Genomic DNA, 16,945 nt, shown 5'->3' on the forward strand with positions numbered 1-16,945 from the left:
ATTTCCCCGGATACTCTGAATCTTTTAATGATATCATGTACCATAAATGATGAGATCCACAGAGTGGTGAACCCCTCCCCATCCTCACTTCTGAAAGACCCATCCTCTCTGGGATGCTCTTTTAATACCCAATCATGTTACTGACCTGTTACCCATTGACCTAATTAGTTGTGTGATATTCCACCAGGTTTAGTTTTTTTTAGCATTACACAACTTTTCCAATCTTTTGTTACCTCTGTCCCAACTTTCTTGAAACATGTTGCTAGCATCAAATTCAAAGTGGGCATATATTTTGCAAGAAACAATAAAAGGTCTCAGTTTCAACATTTCATATGTTATCTTTATTTTCTATTGAATATGATTCAATACAATAATCATTGCATTCTGTATTAATTTACATTTTACGCAGCCTCCCAACTTTTTGGGAAACTGGGTTGTACTGGGGTGTCTTTTGTTCTACTTCTCCACATCTCCTAACATTCTTCGATAATCTGACTGGTAACGACTCAGAGCCGTACCTCTCTGAATCATAGAGGAGAGACACAATTACCATTATATTAGCATTATGCTAAAACGTTCCTTCTATCTTACCGTTTCAATCCAATTAAATATAGGACAGGTTCACCCAATCTTACATCATCTGTAGAGACAGGAGTCACTGATAGGTGCAGCCGTACACACACCATTTATAGAGCCCAGGTCAAAAGTAGCACACTGGAATACGGTGCCATTGGCCTTGGAAATGACTCAACATGCAACATATCTGCTTTCAACATTCACCAGTTGATTTTTATTTCATTTTAAATCCTTGAATGAAAGTTACGCCATTAACTACACTGCTCATGTACTTAGTAGTGCCTGAGGACATTGGCATGTAAATGGAACCCTCAGATGAGGAGACATTAGATAGGACAGTGAACCGACCAGCGAACACTGTTCACATCATCATTAAACAACTGGTTCATCATACATGGACTGAACCATTTAAAATGCGCCTCCTGTATGCAGCACTAGAAACCATCACGTGAAACGCTGATTGTTTCGCACACGGCACACATTTCCCAGTGAATTGCAGGGCTTTTGAACGAACTGTATCAGATGTAGTGTAGTATAAGGATACAGGCTACCATTTGGGGGACACACATTTCCACTCACACTCACCGAAGGAGTTGATGGATGACATACCATCCTAACCATCTCTCTACAAATGTAAGCAATCACATGAAATGCCAATAATCTATTACTTCAGCCTGTATCCTACTTCAATAGGGAATACATAAAATCTGAAGGCCTGAAGGGAACTAGTAGTGAAATACGTTGATTGAATTAACTGTTTCCATCCTCATACCTATACTAGCCACCAAACCATGGTCAAGGTTGTGATGAATTTTGAACTATGCATCAGCAACAATTAAACGTTCCTGCCAAACCGTGACCAACTGTTCACCTGCAGTCATACCTGTATGTCCAATCAATCATATTTATAATAATAAAAACAACTAACGCTGCAAGCAGAGTTCCCGGGATTTAGCAGTGTACCCACGGTGCTTTCAAGGCCAATACAGACATTTTCCCATATTGACCTCTACTCCTTAGGTCACATTCCATAACATCACAAACAAAAAAATAATGTAATACATTTTCAAATGGCATTATGTACTTTAACATGCCATTCTACTGGAACATTATATGAATGTGCCCACAACTTTAAATGCTATATTTCCATCGGTCTAACTCAAACAACATGGCCACTATAAGCCAATAAGTTTAATCAAAAGGTGTTTCTGTACAACAGAACGGCCAAACAAAATGACACCTAAAGTTTAGCACACATTGAATCTCATCATTGTAGTGAACAATGTGGTGTTTTAAAAAGATCACATTATAGGCATTTGTGTTTTAAAATCCCACATATTTGAATATCGATTCGTCAATAGGGGACAGGATTTTTTATGTGGTAATCTGGAAAATAAAGCATTGTTGGAACCTTGTCCATAGATACTACGTGCTAAGTTATGTGCAGACTGCTCATTCTATCCCAGTTTTTTTTTGGGAGAAATTTAAATGGCAGACATCCATCATGCCAAATACTATGGGTCCTAGAGGCCATTTTTTCCTTGTGTGGAGGAAGACCTGTGTACCAAATGATCCAACTCCACGTCACACCAGGTGAGGGGAGTGAACTTGTTGCAGTACATTGCTTGTTATTGCACCACCGTTTGGCCAGTTGGCATGACATTGTATGGGATCGTGTTGACCAGTGCCATTTACAATTCTGCCAAGATTCACCTTCCCACACACTTAAATATTCCAAAAGCGAAAATCTGAATAATAATGATCAGATTCCGACAATAATATGTTTACATCAGCACTTGTCACTAAGTGCTTTACTGACAAAAGCAGAAACTAAAGTACAGTGGCCAGAACAATCTCCCTAGAATAAATGTAGGAAGAAACCTAGCGAGGAACCATCTGTTGCGGAACCTTCTCCATTGAAAATAATCCCAATTGATTTAGGTTTGATTACACACTGAGTGCCAAGGTTAACTCAATTAAGCTGATGCTTGTTGACATATATAAAGCATTCATGTCATCCCTTTTGCCAGTCTAGGCTGATGCTATTCATAGGTCTACACAAACACATCGCTTCAGACTGGGACCCCATAACAAAACTTGCGCCTGTCTGTGCACTCGAAATATGGTAATTAGTCACTGTGTTGTGAGTTGGCAACTTTAGGTTTAGAAATGTAGCCTAGGAAGCACAAACTCAACTAAGCAAACAGGTTCAATTAATATGGGAGAACACACAACTCAGAAGGAAGAACGCTTGGCTGAGTAAGATTGTCCCATTCTCTAATGACAGTGGGGTAAGTAGCCTACTAAATCAGACCTGTGGGGTACAGAACAGAACATCAGCAGTAGCAGCAGCCCGCAGTCATCCCGCCGAGAGCAGTTATTATCGTGCTGTAATTGCTCTTTATGCGGGCTGATGATGTTGTTTTCATATTTGTTAGAAATGCTGTGGTATATTAGCCAGTGTTTCCTTACCAGGTTGAGCACAGTCTCCACGATATCCCTGTTGCTAACCTCCCCCACCTGGATCAACCCGATGAGAACCGCAAATTTCATCCTGATATTCCGGATGGGAACCTGCGGGTTGATCATACCGGCCGGTAGAACCATAGAGCCCGAGCCAGACACCATTATTTCACCGGTCCCGGGGCCTCCTGGCTGCCCGTGACCCGGGGTAATGTGTCTGTCCGAAAGCGACACAGCACCCGGCATCTTCACCGCCGGTCTCTCGCTTGTCATGTCCTTCCACCAGATCGATGTCACCTGTTTTAATCACTGTTCAACTGCATCAATTAAACAGAAGAAAAGCAGAAGATTCTGGAACAACCTGACTAAAAGGAAACCCTTCTACGGGCTATATTCTCTCTTTCTCTGTCGTGCGCGCAAAGGAACAGCAATCTGGGAATAATTTATTGCAGGTACAACAAGCGTTGTTCTTCCCTGTACGCAGACGTCATATGGCAGATGCATCGGTTAGCGCGGCAGCAGCGGTTACGGTAACGGCAGCTTTGCCAGTGTTCTGTCTCTAAGCTACACCGCACTGTCGCTCTCTGCCATGCTGCCGCCCCCTGCCTGCGGGAAGTAGCCTAGCGCGTCATTCACTCGGGTGCGGACTGGAGAGTTGGAGATCTCTACAGACGAAAAAGCTAATGAGCGTTGTAAAGGACTGCCAAATCTCTCCTAATTACTTACCCATAGTTTCCCAGTCAGAGATGTAGCCCCTTAGCCCCTTAGAGTCCTCTAAAGCTCGAGAATAAGGAAGAGAAAAACACTGGACTAACTAAACCCTGAATAATAAAATGGTTAAGCTGTCGTTTTCAGGGTTCAGCAAACCTTTAAAGTTTCATTCGTTTGGAATCAATCCATGCTACTACCAAAAATACAAGGAGTTTAAAACTTACTCAAAAGCTGAATAGATGTATTTATGGACTTTGTGAACAGAAATAGAATTACAAATAAAATGTGTCTAATAACTTAGAAGTAAGTGTCATATTCTTTATTAATTTATTAATCATTATTGGCCGATTGACTAACATGGTGTCTTGGTTGTCCGTATTGCACCATCCTCCTTGAGAATGTTTCATACTAACTGAGTGTATGGAGTGTGAGAAATCATCTAACCCTCTGTTATTATTGGTTTATAGTGTCCCAGACATAAAAAAAAAAAAAGTGTCTGAGCTCCAACACCATTGCATCTGAGCTGGCTTAATTGTTCCTTGGCAAGGAGTAGACTTGGGAGGTTACAATAGCATTTGATTTAGGCTTTTGTGAAAGGATTGGCTGGTAGTTTGAATCTTTATTATGTAATTAATAGAGGATGAGTCCCAAGTGGAACCCTTTACAATGCACTGAAGGGCAATGGTCAAAAGAAGTGCACTCTGGGAGTAAGTGATCATTTGGGACTTTTTCTCAGAGGTACAATGTAATAACGGTAAATTAAGACATTAGGCCATTCCAGCATTTCCTTTCAACTTTCAGACAGCTTCATTGTGATATGATTCATTCTATTGAACAGCTTAACCCTCAGTGTGCCAAATAGTGGAATGCAAAATAATTACTTTTCTTTTGCAGGTTCAATTTAAATGTAATGGCTGCTTCATTATTGAATAGGGCATATGTTGGGAAACTAATCTCTTTTTAATTGCAGCTCTAGACAAATCAATGTAATTCATCATGCTTATTCCTTGTGTGCTTTCAGCGGACAAACAATGCACACAAACACATCCATACAAACCCACACAGACACACAGACACACACCCTGGCAAAATGTGAAATGACACTACACACCGGGACAGGCTGTCTACTTGTCATCTTTCATTATGTAGATCGGACTCCAGGTTCCTTTGCAGCTCATTGAACAGTCTGCGACACAGAAATGACCTTGATAGTTGTCCTGTAGACTGATATAAGAACAGACTGAACAGAGTTGGGGGAAGTTATTCAGTTTCTTTCCAAATGGCCCCCCAGTTCTCTGTGCAGGACACTACCCTTAACCAGGGCCCATATGACCCCTGGTTCCACTGGGATGGGACTCTGGTCAAATAATATCTACTATATTTGAGAAACAGTGTGTTTATTTAAACCTTCTGCAACCCTCCCCTGAAAAAAAGATCAGTGGCTAGGACATAGCTGGAACATCAGGAGGTTGTGCCATGGTCCTCTGGTTGCTGGCTAGTCTGATTGACAAATTTGTATTGGTCATTAATAGTCCGATGCTCCCATCTAGTGGACATCCATCCTTTCTTTGAAGACAGTCACATCCAATTCCCACAACCCCTAGAAATGTATATCCTGTACACTTGCAGAGACACACGTTTATTTGATGACAATATTTTTTCAAATTGCAAATCCTCTCATATCTTTAAAAGGGCATACGTTGGGTCCACAAGGTACATTTGAGATAAGGCAGTTTTTGGGACCCATTATCTTCTTTCAGATGGCAGCATACTGTCAGTGCAGGATTAAGAAAACAGTTTAATCTGTTTATACTTAGTCTACATATTTCAATAAAACGTGCAGCATAATGAAACCGAATACAAGAAAAACCTATAGACGAGCTTTCCACAGGATGACTGCATGTTGTAATACACATTATGAACAACAGGGAGCAACATCATCCTAACGTACTTCAGGTTCTTTCCATAGAAACATTTCACGTTGGGTATCACTCCACTCTGTTTCTGATTCCTTTTCGTTACGTGCTCCGAGTCATCCTCTGGGTATTGTACTTGTGACAGAAATAGGGCCTCCATTCCTGTCCTGTCTGTCTAGCATGTGACTCTGGACAGCAACTCACTGCCTCTTCTATAGCTGTCTGATATAGCTGTCACTTGTCCTTCTCTGACTATACAGATGTGACTGCCTTATTCTCATTCAGAGTGTGCACAGTGGAGAGGCATTTTGACCAAGACTGTGTCTTGAATTTTTCCTTCCAGCTTCTTGTCGAGCAAAGGCCCTCAATGGTGCATCTCCAGTTAACTATTATTCTGTATGGGGTAGTTTTCTTTACTTAATGCCAGGTGGGTCCAGCCTTTCATCTCCTCCCTATTATTTTTACTCTGACTTTTGTAGGTGACCTGCCACTGTGTGTGGTAGCATTCAGGGATGGAGTATGTAAACATGATCTACAGTATTGCTGCTGGCAGTTTCCCTGACATCATATTAATTTTCTATAATGGTGTGGAACAGCTATATGGGATCAGGGGTGAAAGGTCAGTTGAACACTGGGTGGACAATAGATTGCTATAGATTAAACATTTTGGAGTTCGGTTTAGATAAAAGCACCATAGTGTTAACGCACTGAATGAGTCCCAAATGCCACCCTAGTTTCTGTATAATGCATCACTTATGACCAGGGCTCTGATCAATACTAGTGCACTAGGTAGGGAACTGGGTGCCATCATGAAGAGGACACACCCTCAGAGTGTTGCTGTTGATGAGCGCAACATAGTTAAATCGCACATTACTGGTGTGAAAAGAATAAACACGTAATATACATTTTTCTTTCTTTGTTTAATTGAAAAACTGATTTTCTGGATCTAAACTGCAGCTCAGTCCAGCCAACTCTCTACAGCAGGTCTGGAGATCAAACCTGAGTCACGTTGTCTGCATCCCAAATGGCATACCATTATCTATAGGCTTATAGTGTAGCTAATACTTTGCCATTTGGGACGCAGATTGTTTTTAGCCTTAAATATTGAGGTCATATAGAATAACATCACACTCATTCAGTCACACACCAGTAAAACCAGCTTACACTACTGTACCGCATGAATTACACTGCAGGAATCTATATAAGTTGTAGCATGAAGCCTTTCATATCTACAGTATGTACAGCTAGGATGTATGTTCATGCATGTATGTAATGTATGATGTGTGTTTGTGTATATGTATGTATACATAAAGACATACACAATTACAGTGGGGAGAACAAGTATTTGATACACTGCCGATTTTGCAGGTTTTCCTACTTACAAAGCATGTAGAGGTCTGTGATCTTTATCATAGGTATACTTCAACTGTGAGAGATGGAATCTAAAACAAAAATCCACAAAATCACATTGTATGATTTTTTTATAATTAATTTGCATTTTATCAAATACTTGTTCTCCCCACTGTATGTGTACCCACATCATATCTAATATAGAGCTTTACATTTTACAATAATTAAATAATAAACATGCTTCCCAGAAGCATTGAAAAGCTGAAATGTCTTAGACATCGTAGATGACCGTAATAATATTAATAACGATTATAATGTCAAGAATATAACATCAGAAATGAATTGTAGTTCTAAATATTAATGGACATTGGCTGGATCATTCTGTTCCCCTTAGGGCAATAATAATACTAATAATAAAGTAAACATACACCAATAAAAACAATAACAGCATCCAAATAATGTCTTAATAATATCATAATAAAATCTGAATATTATCATAATAAAATCAAAAGAGGTTTTCTTGTGTCATTTTTTAAGAGATTCCAGAGAAGCTCCAATTCTCTTTAGTCTCCGTGTTCTTGTGTCACATTGTGCTTAAAGAACAAGGCCAACATAAACATTGACCATTCCCAGTAGATCAACTGCTGAGTTTTGATGAATTCTGATGTTTCAACATGCAGAAACTAAATAGAAAATGACATCTTCCATGGTCAGAGGGAATAGTGGTGTTGTTTTAACTGTCCGTCAGATGTTCCATTTGATCCTTTCAATCTTCAGCTGTGCCTCTTGTCGTCAGGTATTGGTGGCTCTATCTTTATGTCAGATCTTGGTCTCTGGTCCCTCTGTGCTGATTGGTTGGAATGAGTTGCGGATGCGAGCGGCTTCCGCGGCACAAAGGTGACCAAATGCCTTGTTGTACCACTCAGGACTCCGCCCCCTGGAACAACCCGAACACACGTTGAGCTTTTAATACAACAACTACAACAATAACACAATAACAACATATTCAGATTCACACACAAATCTAAATATTTAGAAAAAATATCAGTGTCAGTGAAACATTTTGACACACCCATTCAAGTTAATGGGTGAGTGTGTCCAATGTTTTGACTGGTACTACATGTTACAGGTATTTTAGGTGTAGAGAACTCACTTGAGGTCTACCCTGCAGATATGAGTGAGCCTGGACTTCCCAGAGCCGCAGGGTTCTAGCAGGTAGTTGGACTCTAGAACAACGGCCCTCACTCCAACAACTGGGGGACAGTCTTCATGCTCCACAGACACACACATCAAGGCACATGTCCCCTTGGGCAAGTCAGTCCTCCACGACCTGAGTGAGAGTCAGAGTCAGCAACGTTTTCTGTTGTTCTTTATTAATGCAAAGGAAGGGATGGAAGGTTTAGGATAATAACCCACATTAGGGAAAGAGTTAGAATATTTACTTCCATAGGATATTAACCCACATTAGGGAAAGAGTTAGAATATTTACTTCCATAGGATATTAACCCACATTAGGGAAAGAGTTAGAATATTTACTTACATAGGATACTAACCCACATTAGGGTAAGAGTTAGAATATTTACTTACATAGGATACTAACCCACATTAGGGTAAGAGTTAGAATATTTACTTACATAGGATACTAACCCACATTAGGGTAAGAGTTAGAATATTTACTTACATAGGATAATAACCCACATTAGGGAAAGAGTTAGAATATTTACTTCCATAGGATATTAACCCACATTAGGGAAAGAGTTAGAATATTTACTTCCATAGGATATTAACCCACATTAGGGAAAGAGTTAGAATATTTACTTACATAGGATACTAACCCACATTAGGGTAAGAGTTAGAATATTTACTTACATAGGATACTAACCCACATTAGGGTAAGAGTTAGAATATTTACTTACATAGGATACTAACCCACATTAGGGTAAGAGTTAGAATATTTACTTACATAGGACACTAACCCACATTAGGGTAAGAGTTAGAATATTTACTTACATAGGATATTAACCCACATTAGGGTAAGAGTTAGAATATTTACTTACATAGGATACTAACCCACATTAGGGTAAGAGTTAGAATATTTACTTACATAGGATATTAACCCACATTAGGGTAAGAGTTAGAATATTTACTTACATAGGATACTAACCCACATTAGGGTAAGAGTTAGAATATTTACTTACATAGGATACTAACCCACATTAGGGTAAGAGTTAGAATATTTACTTACATAGGATACTAACCCATATTAGGGTAAGAGTTAGAATATTTACTTACATAGGATACTAACCCACATTAGGGTAAGAGTTAGAATATTTACTTACATAGGATACTAACCCACATTAGGGTAAGAGTTAGAATATTTACTTACATAGGATATTAACCCACATTAGGGAAAGAGTTAGAATATTTACTTACATAGGATATTAACCCACATTAGGGTAAGAGTTAGAATATTTACTTCCATAGGATACTAACCCACATTAGGGTAAGAGTTAGAATATTTACTTACATAGGACACTAACCCACATTAGGGTAAGAGTTAGAATATTTACTTACATAGGATACTAACCCACATTAGGGTAAGAGTTAGAATATTTACTTACATAGGATACTAACCCACATTAGGGTAAGAGTTAGAATATTTACTTACATAGGATACTAACCCACATTAGGGTAAGAGTTAGAATATTTACTTACATAGGATACTAACCCACATTAGGGTAATAGTTAGAATATTTACTTACATAGGATATTAACCCACATTAGGGAAAGAGTTAGAATATTTACTTACATAGGATATTAACCCACATTAGGGTAAGAGTTAGAATATTTACTTACATAGGATATTAACCCACATTAGGGTAAGAGTTAGAATATTTACTTCCATAGGACACTAACCCACATTAGGGTAAGAGTTAGAATATTTACTTACATAGGACACTAACCCACATTAGGGTAAGAGTTAGAATATTTACTTACATAGGATACTAACCCACATTAGGGTAAGAGTTAGAATATTTACTTACATAGGATATTAACCCACATTAGGGTAAGAGTTAGAATATTTACTTACATAGGATACTAACCCACATTAGGGTAAGAGTTAGAATATTTACTTACATAGGATACTAACCCACATTAGGGTAATAGTTAGAATATTTACTTACATAGGATATTAACCCACATTAGGGTAAGAGTTAGAATATTTACTTACATAGGATACTAACCCACATTAGGGTAAGAGTTAGAATATTTACTTACATAGGATACTAACCCACATTAGGGTAAGAGTTAGAATATTTACTTACATAGGACACTAACCCACATTAGGGTAAGAGTTAGAATATTTACTTACATAGGATATTAACCCACATTAGGGTAAGAGTTAGAATATTTACTTACATAGGATACTAACCCACATTAGGGTAAGAGTTAGAATATTTACTTACATAGGATATTAACCCACATTAGGGTAAGAGTTAGAATATTTACTTACATAGGATACTAACCCACATTAGGGTAAGAGTTAGAATATTTACTTACATAGGATACTAACCCACATTAGGGTAAGAGTTAGAATATTTACTTACATAGGATATTAACCCACATTAGGGTAAGAGTTAGAATATTTACTTACATAGGATACTAACCCACATTAGGGTAAGAGTTAGAATATTTACTTACATAGGATACTAACCCACATTAGGGTAATAGTTAGAATATTTACTTACATAGGATATTAACCCACATTAGGGAAAGAGTTAGAATATTTACTTACATAGGATATTAACCCACATTAGGGTAAGAGTTAGAATATTTACTTCCATAGGATATTAACCCACATTAGGGTAAGAGTTAGAATATTTACTTACATAGGATATTAACCCACATTAGGGAAAGGGTAGTGAAGGACAGAAACCCGGAATAGACCGTGGGCGGATTATTTTAGCAGAAACAAACATCTTTAATGATATACAAATACAAGCACTTGGGGATTTTTCTCTTTCCTTTGTAACTGCAGAGTATTTCCATTATACATGTAAACACAGTGCTGTAGAAGTCACGCAACCACGAGCGCACGCGCGCACTCACCGAAGGACCAGGAAGTCCCGGCTGGGATGAGGGGGCATGCGGTTTAAAACGTAGTGGAACATCTCAGTGTGCTTGTCCAGCGTCTCAACAACCTTCCACTGCAGCAGGTCCACGTCCCACAGGTGGCGCTCACGCAGCACCCGGTTCAAAACCACCGAGGGAGGGGCCTCCACCTCCACCGCCACGCGCCACCGCCGCAAAGGGTTCCCATCACCCGCCTTCTTACAATGGAGCTCAGTGCTGTCTGAGCTGGCGCAGGACACCCAGCCTTTGGCCTTCTCTCTGGCCTCCTTCAGCAGCTCCTGTAGCCTCCTCTCCATGTGTGTCTGGTACAGGTTCTGGGGCCGGCCCCCCCCTGTTTGTGTCTGGTACGCTCCGGCCTCCATCGGGTAGGCCCCGTCCTCCTCCTCCTGCTGTCTGCTTAGCTCCTCTAAGGTGGGGGCGTGGAGGTCTGCCTCAATGTACGAGTTCCTGGACTGGGTCACCATCTCGTGAGGGATCTGATTGGTCAGGAGAAAAAAGGTCGATTGAATACAGTGTAAGTTGTTTTTTATATCCTGCGCTGAAAAAAATGCAGGAATGAGGCTCATGAAATTGTATGATATCCGATGTCTCTAAGACATCTTAGTTGATAACTAATAAATTGCTCTTTTCAGGTTTATTACCTCAAACAGCCGATTGCACTCTATGATCATGTGGGCCAAGCCCTGAGTTGCAGCAAGGTTCTCGTTCAGGTCCTTCTGGTCAGGTCGGCCTGTTGCATACTTTCTCTGCATGGCCCTGAGGATCATGGGTAACAGTTCTTAATGAAACACGGAGGATCCTGGGTAACGAGGAACTGACGGCATGAGTCCATTTGTCAAATGAACCCATCAGCCCCTTCTACCTCTCCTGTGAATACAGCTAGTAAACCTTCCTCACATCCTACTTCAAAAGCTTAGCACACCGTACACCCACTCTCCTTGCTCTTCATCTTCCTAACCCCTTGATCACTCCTCCCTGCTACGACAACTCTCTCTATCCTCTCCCTCCTCCCTGATATGTCTCTGTGCATGCTGCGCTTTGATCCTGGAATCCTTAAGGGATCAGTTCCACCAGTTAGTTAAATGAGAGGTTGCTGCTGTTTGTACACAGCGTGATGTCATGCAACACAGTGTTTTAAAGAGCACCGTGGAACTCCAGGACTTCAATAAAAACCTCCCACAACCAGATCGTCAGACTACAGTAGTTAGTTAGTCCACTCTAGGTGAAGTCCTGAGGCCTGACCAGCGCTGCCACCTGGTTTTCATCTGTCATTATCCAGACCTAATTAGGAGGACATCCTCACAGGGGAGTTGAATGGGAGAGCATATTGTAAATGTGCTCATTAGGTATTATAGTGCAACGTCCCCTAAACACATAGACTAGGTTATAGCTGTGTAAGTTCATTAAACACACTGCTGAGCACGCCGTGGTGATTTGATGTGTCCTTCTTTAGAGCACTGTGTTTGTGTGTGTGTGTGTGTGTGTGTGTGGGTTTGAGTGCTTACTTGGGAGAGAGGTTGTCCTTCTTCAGGATGTTGAGGTGGAACAGGGACGGGGCCAGACACACAGCAATGTTCATGGGTGTCATCTGGTTCTCCTCCACAGAGGAAGTGACATCAGACAGGAAGCAAAGCAGCGTTTGGAGCACCTCCCGATTCTCGTCAGACATCAGCATGATGGCTGCCTGTAGCGCCTGCAACCGCTGGTCCTTAGGAACATCTGGTGGGAGGGAGCAAGGGAGGACAAGGAGGGAGGAAGGAAGGACCAGAAGGGAGGAAGGAAGGACCAGAAGGGAGGAAGGGAGGACCAGGAGGGAGGAAGGAAGGACCAGAAGGGAGGAAGGGAGGACCAGTAGGGAGGAAGGGAGGACCAGGAGGGAGGAAGGAAGGACCAGAAGGGAGGAAGGGAGGACCAGGAGGGAGGAAGGAAGGACCAGAAGGGAGGACCAGGAGGGAGGAAGGAAGGACCAGGAGGGAGGAAGGGAGGACCAGGAGGGAGGAAGGAAGGACCAGGAGGGAGGAAGGGAGGACCAGGAGTTCGACAGGGATAGTGATTCCACTATGAGATTTGAGAGAAATAGCAGGGTGATTTCGGTTTGTGTGTGTGTGTGTGTGTGTGTGTCAGTCCTTACACTGGTAGATGTGTAGGAAAGTCTCTCCCAGCTTACTGGTGAGCAGGGGTTCAGGCAGGTCTCTGAAGAACTGTTTGACCATGTCTGCTACATCATATGCTGACTGGTCCTCATAGCTCACATTGTCAGGGGACGACTCATTCATCTGCCTCAGTGCCTGGATACGAGACTTAACACCAGACTTACGAAACAGACCCACCTGGAGAAGGAACAGAGAACAGCATTCAGGACCGACACTCCTGGTCTGCACACTAACAAATTGGCCCGTTCTAGAGAGGAACAGACTGACAACACTACAGTGGCCCTCATTCATGAAACGTGCGTAAGATCAAATTTGATCTTAAAATGATCAGAGACGGACTGGCGCTTTAACACAGAGACGGACTGATACTGTGTTGCAATAGAGACAGACTGACAGACAGTGTACTGTAACAGAGACAGACTGACAGACACTGTGTTGTAACTGAGACAGACTGACAGACACTGTGTTGTAACTGAGACAGACTGACAGACACTGTGTTGTAACTGAGACAGACTGACAGACACTGTGCTGTAACAGAGACAGACTGACAGACACTGTGCTGTAACAGAGACAGACTGACAGACACTGTGTTGTAACAAAGACAGACTGACAGACACTGTGCTGTAACAGAGACAGACTGACAGACACTGTGCTGGAACAGAGACAGACTGACAGACACAGTGTTGTAACAGAGACAGACTGACAGACATTGTGCTGTAACAGAGACAGACTGACAGACACTGTGCTGTAACAGAGACAGGTTGACAGACAGTGTGCTATAATAGAGACAGGCTGACAGACAGTGCGCTCTAATAGAGACAGGCTGATAGACAGTGTGCTGTAACATAGACAGACTGACCTGGTCTAGACACTGGCTGCGCAGGTATCGGAGGGCCTGCTGCAGACTGAGGGGAAGGGGTTGACCAGAGCGCTGGACGTGAACTAACAGAGGAACACCAAAAACATTCTTGTCCTTGTAGTCTGGTACCTTCATCCTCTTGATAAACTTTGGAACCGACCTGAGAAAGACACAACATGAGTGCCACGTCAACTCACAGAGAAACCGGGTACAGCCGTGACAATCTTAAGTTGATTGATTGATTGGTTAATTATTTGTTCTAACCAGGTCCATCCGTGTTTGTTGGACATGGAGTATTTCTCCATGATGGCTGTGAGGCGGAGGAGAGAGAACTTCTGGAGCAAGCTGAGCTGGCCTGCAGATTGGTTGGTGATCTGGAGCGAGGCCACTGAGTGGCTGAGCCGGTTGGACATCTGGAAGCTGGGCCATCGCAGACTAATGCCAGAGAGATAAACACAACAATGGTTAGCATGAGTTCCAAATGTCTCTTTTCTATATTCAGCAGTACCTTTGACCAAGGCCAATAGGACGCAGTCATTCACGTCAACATAAAGCCTTTCCCACATATCAAACTACTGCCACCGATGAAGTCCTTTACACCTAACCTCTAAAACAAGCACAAGATACAGCACAGTGATCTATAATGAGGAACTGAGAAGCTACAAATTGTGATTGTTACCGGTTGGGTCTGGTTAGTGATGCTCCTACTCCTGAATCCCTCCTCTCCCTGAGTCCGGTACCCTCTGTCTCATTGAGGGACACCCCATCTCTATCCCTGTCACTGGCTGTGCTCTGTCCCTCCAGAACCGACATCCCCTCAAAGTCCAGTGTGATCTGGCTGGAGGACTGCAGACCTGCAGGCTGGATCTCCTGTCCATCCCTCCACCTGCCCCGGCCCTCCTCCAGGCCCCCAGGGGGCAGCAGGTTCTGGGACCAGTGGTCCACAATCTGTTGCAGGCCGTTGACGTGCTGCAAGATGTCATCTAGGTGGGGAAACAGGTCCTCCTTCTCCAGGTCCATGAGGTCCCCAGTGGAGGCGTAGAGATGAGACCCGGGGACGTTGTCGTACACACTCATCCTGCTGCCCCGTGGTCCTCCCCTGGGGGCCGGGTGATGGTGGGACTGCATGGGGCTAGACAGGCGGTTTGGGTGGGGCTTGAGTGTGCCGCTGCCCTGCCAGCGGACTGGCGCCGTCATGACAGGGGACAGGCTCTCTATGGACAGGGCTTTGGGGAAGGTGCCAGGCTTATGGTCTTTTGGGATGTGGACCACTAGGTCCTCGTATGAGCGGAACTCGTTGCACTGGTTGTGTTCCGCCATGCCCCTGTTCCGCGGAAGACTGGAGAACAGGACAAGGTCCTCCAGGTACATCCCACTGCGTTTGGTATCTAACCGCTCAGTCCTCTCATGGGAGGCTTTCCTCTCCTTAATGGTGGGTGAGGAGACAGCGCTTCCACTGGAGTGACTGCCCTCACTGCTGGAGGGGCACTGGGGGGCCGGGGTGAGGGTTAGTCCCTCAGGGGGGACCTCCACTGCCCCCGACCTGCCCCCATTGGTGATCCCCACACAGTGCAGTGTCTTCAGGGCCTGTGGCTCTGTCTGCAGCACCGGAGCGCTAATCACCAGGGTCTTGTTCCGCCCTCTACCCAGTGTTCCCCGGGAACGGAGCGTCTCCATGCGTCGCAGGAAGTCCTTGGCTCGGGTCCGACCAGAATGGCTGTTTTTGGCGGGCAGCGACCCATAGTGGGGGGGCTGCTCAGTGAGGCAAGGCAGGGTAAGGGAGGTGGATTCAGGTTCAGGCATGGCTGGAGAGTCAGAGTAGGTCCTGGTAGAACAGTCCGAGTCCTCGGCGGCCTGATGGACGCTCCCTTCGCTGCTTTCACTGTGGAGGGACGAGATCTCTGGCTCACTGAGGTCAGTCAGAACACTCTCGCTGCTGGTAGTGGTCCGCAGGCCTCGCCCCTCCCCCAGCCCCTCCCTGTGACACGGTGCTTGTCCCTTCAGCCTGGACCAGCGGCGGCTCGTCCACTCAAATGTCCACCTGTCACTGATGGCAAACAGGTCTTCCTCATCCGAGTCTTCCGTCTGAATCCACAGGGACAAAACACAAAGGCACATGATCACCTAGTCGGGTAGAAATCTAAACCTGTTAACGGCTACATAAACACACCCATTAGGCTTCATTTTGGACAAAATAAACTGACAGGAAAATGGCCTGACACCTTGGAGGGTGTAGAACACATTTCACATGATCTGGGATAGATGGGTGGAAGGATAGAAGGAAAGATGGAGGAGTATATGAACAAGACAACTTATTTGAGACTGTCTTCAACACATAGGATCCTTACAGGGCCAAGAAGGTCACTGAACATAATATTATAATAAAGAAATGTACTTACTTTCTTTTTAGGAAGGTTAACATCTAGTTTCATAGAGGCACACTTATTCAAGGTGTTGAGTCGTCTGAAGAGAAACAAGTCACATGTAGATGGGATTATTAAATAAACAGTATCAGTGTTCATCCTCTCCTCTGAGAACAGTCACCAGGAATAGACATATTCCGCCAGCGTTCTTAATTTGCTTCTCTAGCCCAGGAGCTAAATGGCTCTAGGGCAGACAACTACACAGTCAGGGCAGTCCAAACCTAATCATGCCTGCTAACTGAGGCTAATAGCTAAATGGACAGATGCTCTGGCCTTTCTCTCTCTCTGCCTGTCTGTCTATCTACCTCTGGACAATCTCTTCCTGAAAGGGACCTAATTGGTGAAGACTGCTGAGACACT

At 43.2% G+C, this 16,945-nt stretch overlaps 2 protein-coding genes across 10 annotated transcripts in view; both read right to left on the minus strand.

Moving 5' to 3' along the window:
- The window catches only part of LOC105010769 (neurobeachin), a 248,833-nt gene extending 245,254 nt beyond the window's left edge, over positions 1–3,579 (minus strand). For all 4 annotated transcript variants that reach the window (XM_029119588.2, XM_029119587.2, XM_029119586.2 and 1 more), the window contains exon 1: positions 3,049–3,579. In XM_029119588.2, the coding sequence (XP_028975421.2) occupies positions 3,049–3,312 (264 nt within the window). In that variant the 5' untranslated portion in view covers positions 3,313–3,579. The remainder of the gene's footprint in view (positions 1–3,048) is intronic.
- A 3,548-nt stretch (positions 3,580–7,127) lies between these two features.
- The window catches only part of stard13b (StAR-related lipid transfer (START) domain containing 13b), an 81,530-nt gene continuing 71,712 nt past the window's right edge, over positions 7,128–16,945 (minus strand). For all 6 annotated transcript variants that reach the window (XM_010870296.5, XM_010870311.4, XM_010870305.4 and 3 more), the window contains 10 exons: positions 16,562–16,625; positions 14,842–16,247; positions 14,427–14,597; positions 14,163–14,322; positions 13,282–13,480; positions 12,656–12,869; positions 11,792–11,906; positions 11,127–11,626; positions 8,170–8,346; positions 7,128–7,953 (listed from right to left, as the gene is read on the minus strand). In XM_010870296.5, coding sequence (XP_010868598.4) covers positions 7,836–7,953; positions 8,170–8,346; positions 11,127–11,626; positions 11,792–11,906; positions 12,656–12,869; positions 13,282–13,480; positions 14,163–14,322; positions 14,427–14,597; positions 14,842–16,247; positions 16,562–16,625 — 3,124 coding nt within the window. In that variant the 3' untranslated portion in view covers positions 7,128–7,835. The remainder of the gene's footprint in view (positions 7,954–8,169; positions 8,347–11,126; positions 11,627–11,791; positions 11,907–12,655; positions 12,870–13,281; positions 13,481–14,162; positions 14,323–14,426; positions 14,598–14,841; positions 16,248–16,561; positions 16,626–16,945) is intronic.

Source organism: Esox lucius, chromosome 1, assembly GCF_011004845.1.
Source record: "Esox lucius isolate fEsoLuc1 chromosome 1, fEsoLuc1.pri, whole genome shotgun sequence".
NCBI lineage: Eukaryota > Metazoa > Chordata > Actinopteri > Esociformes > Esocidae > Esox > Esox lucius.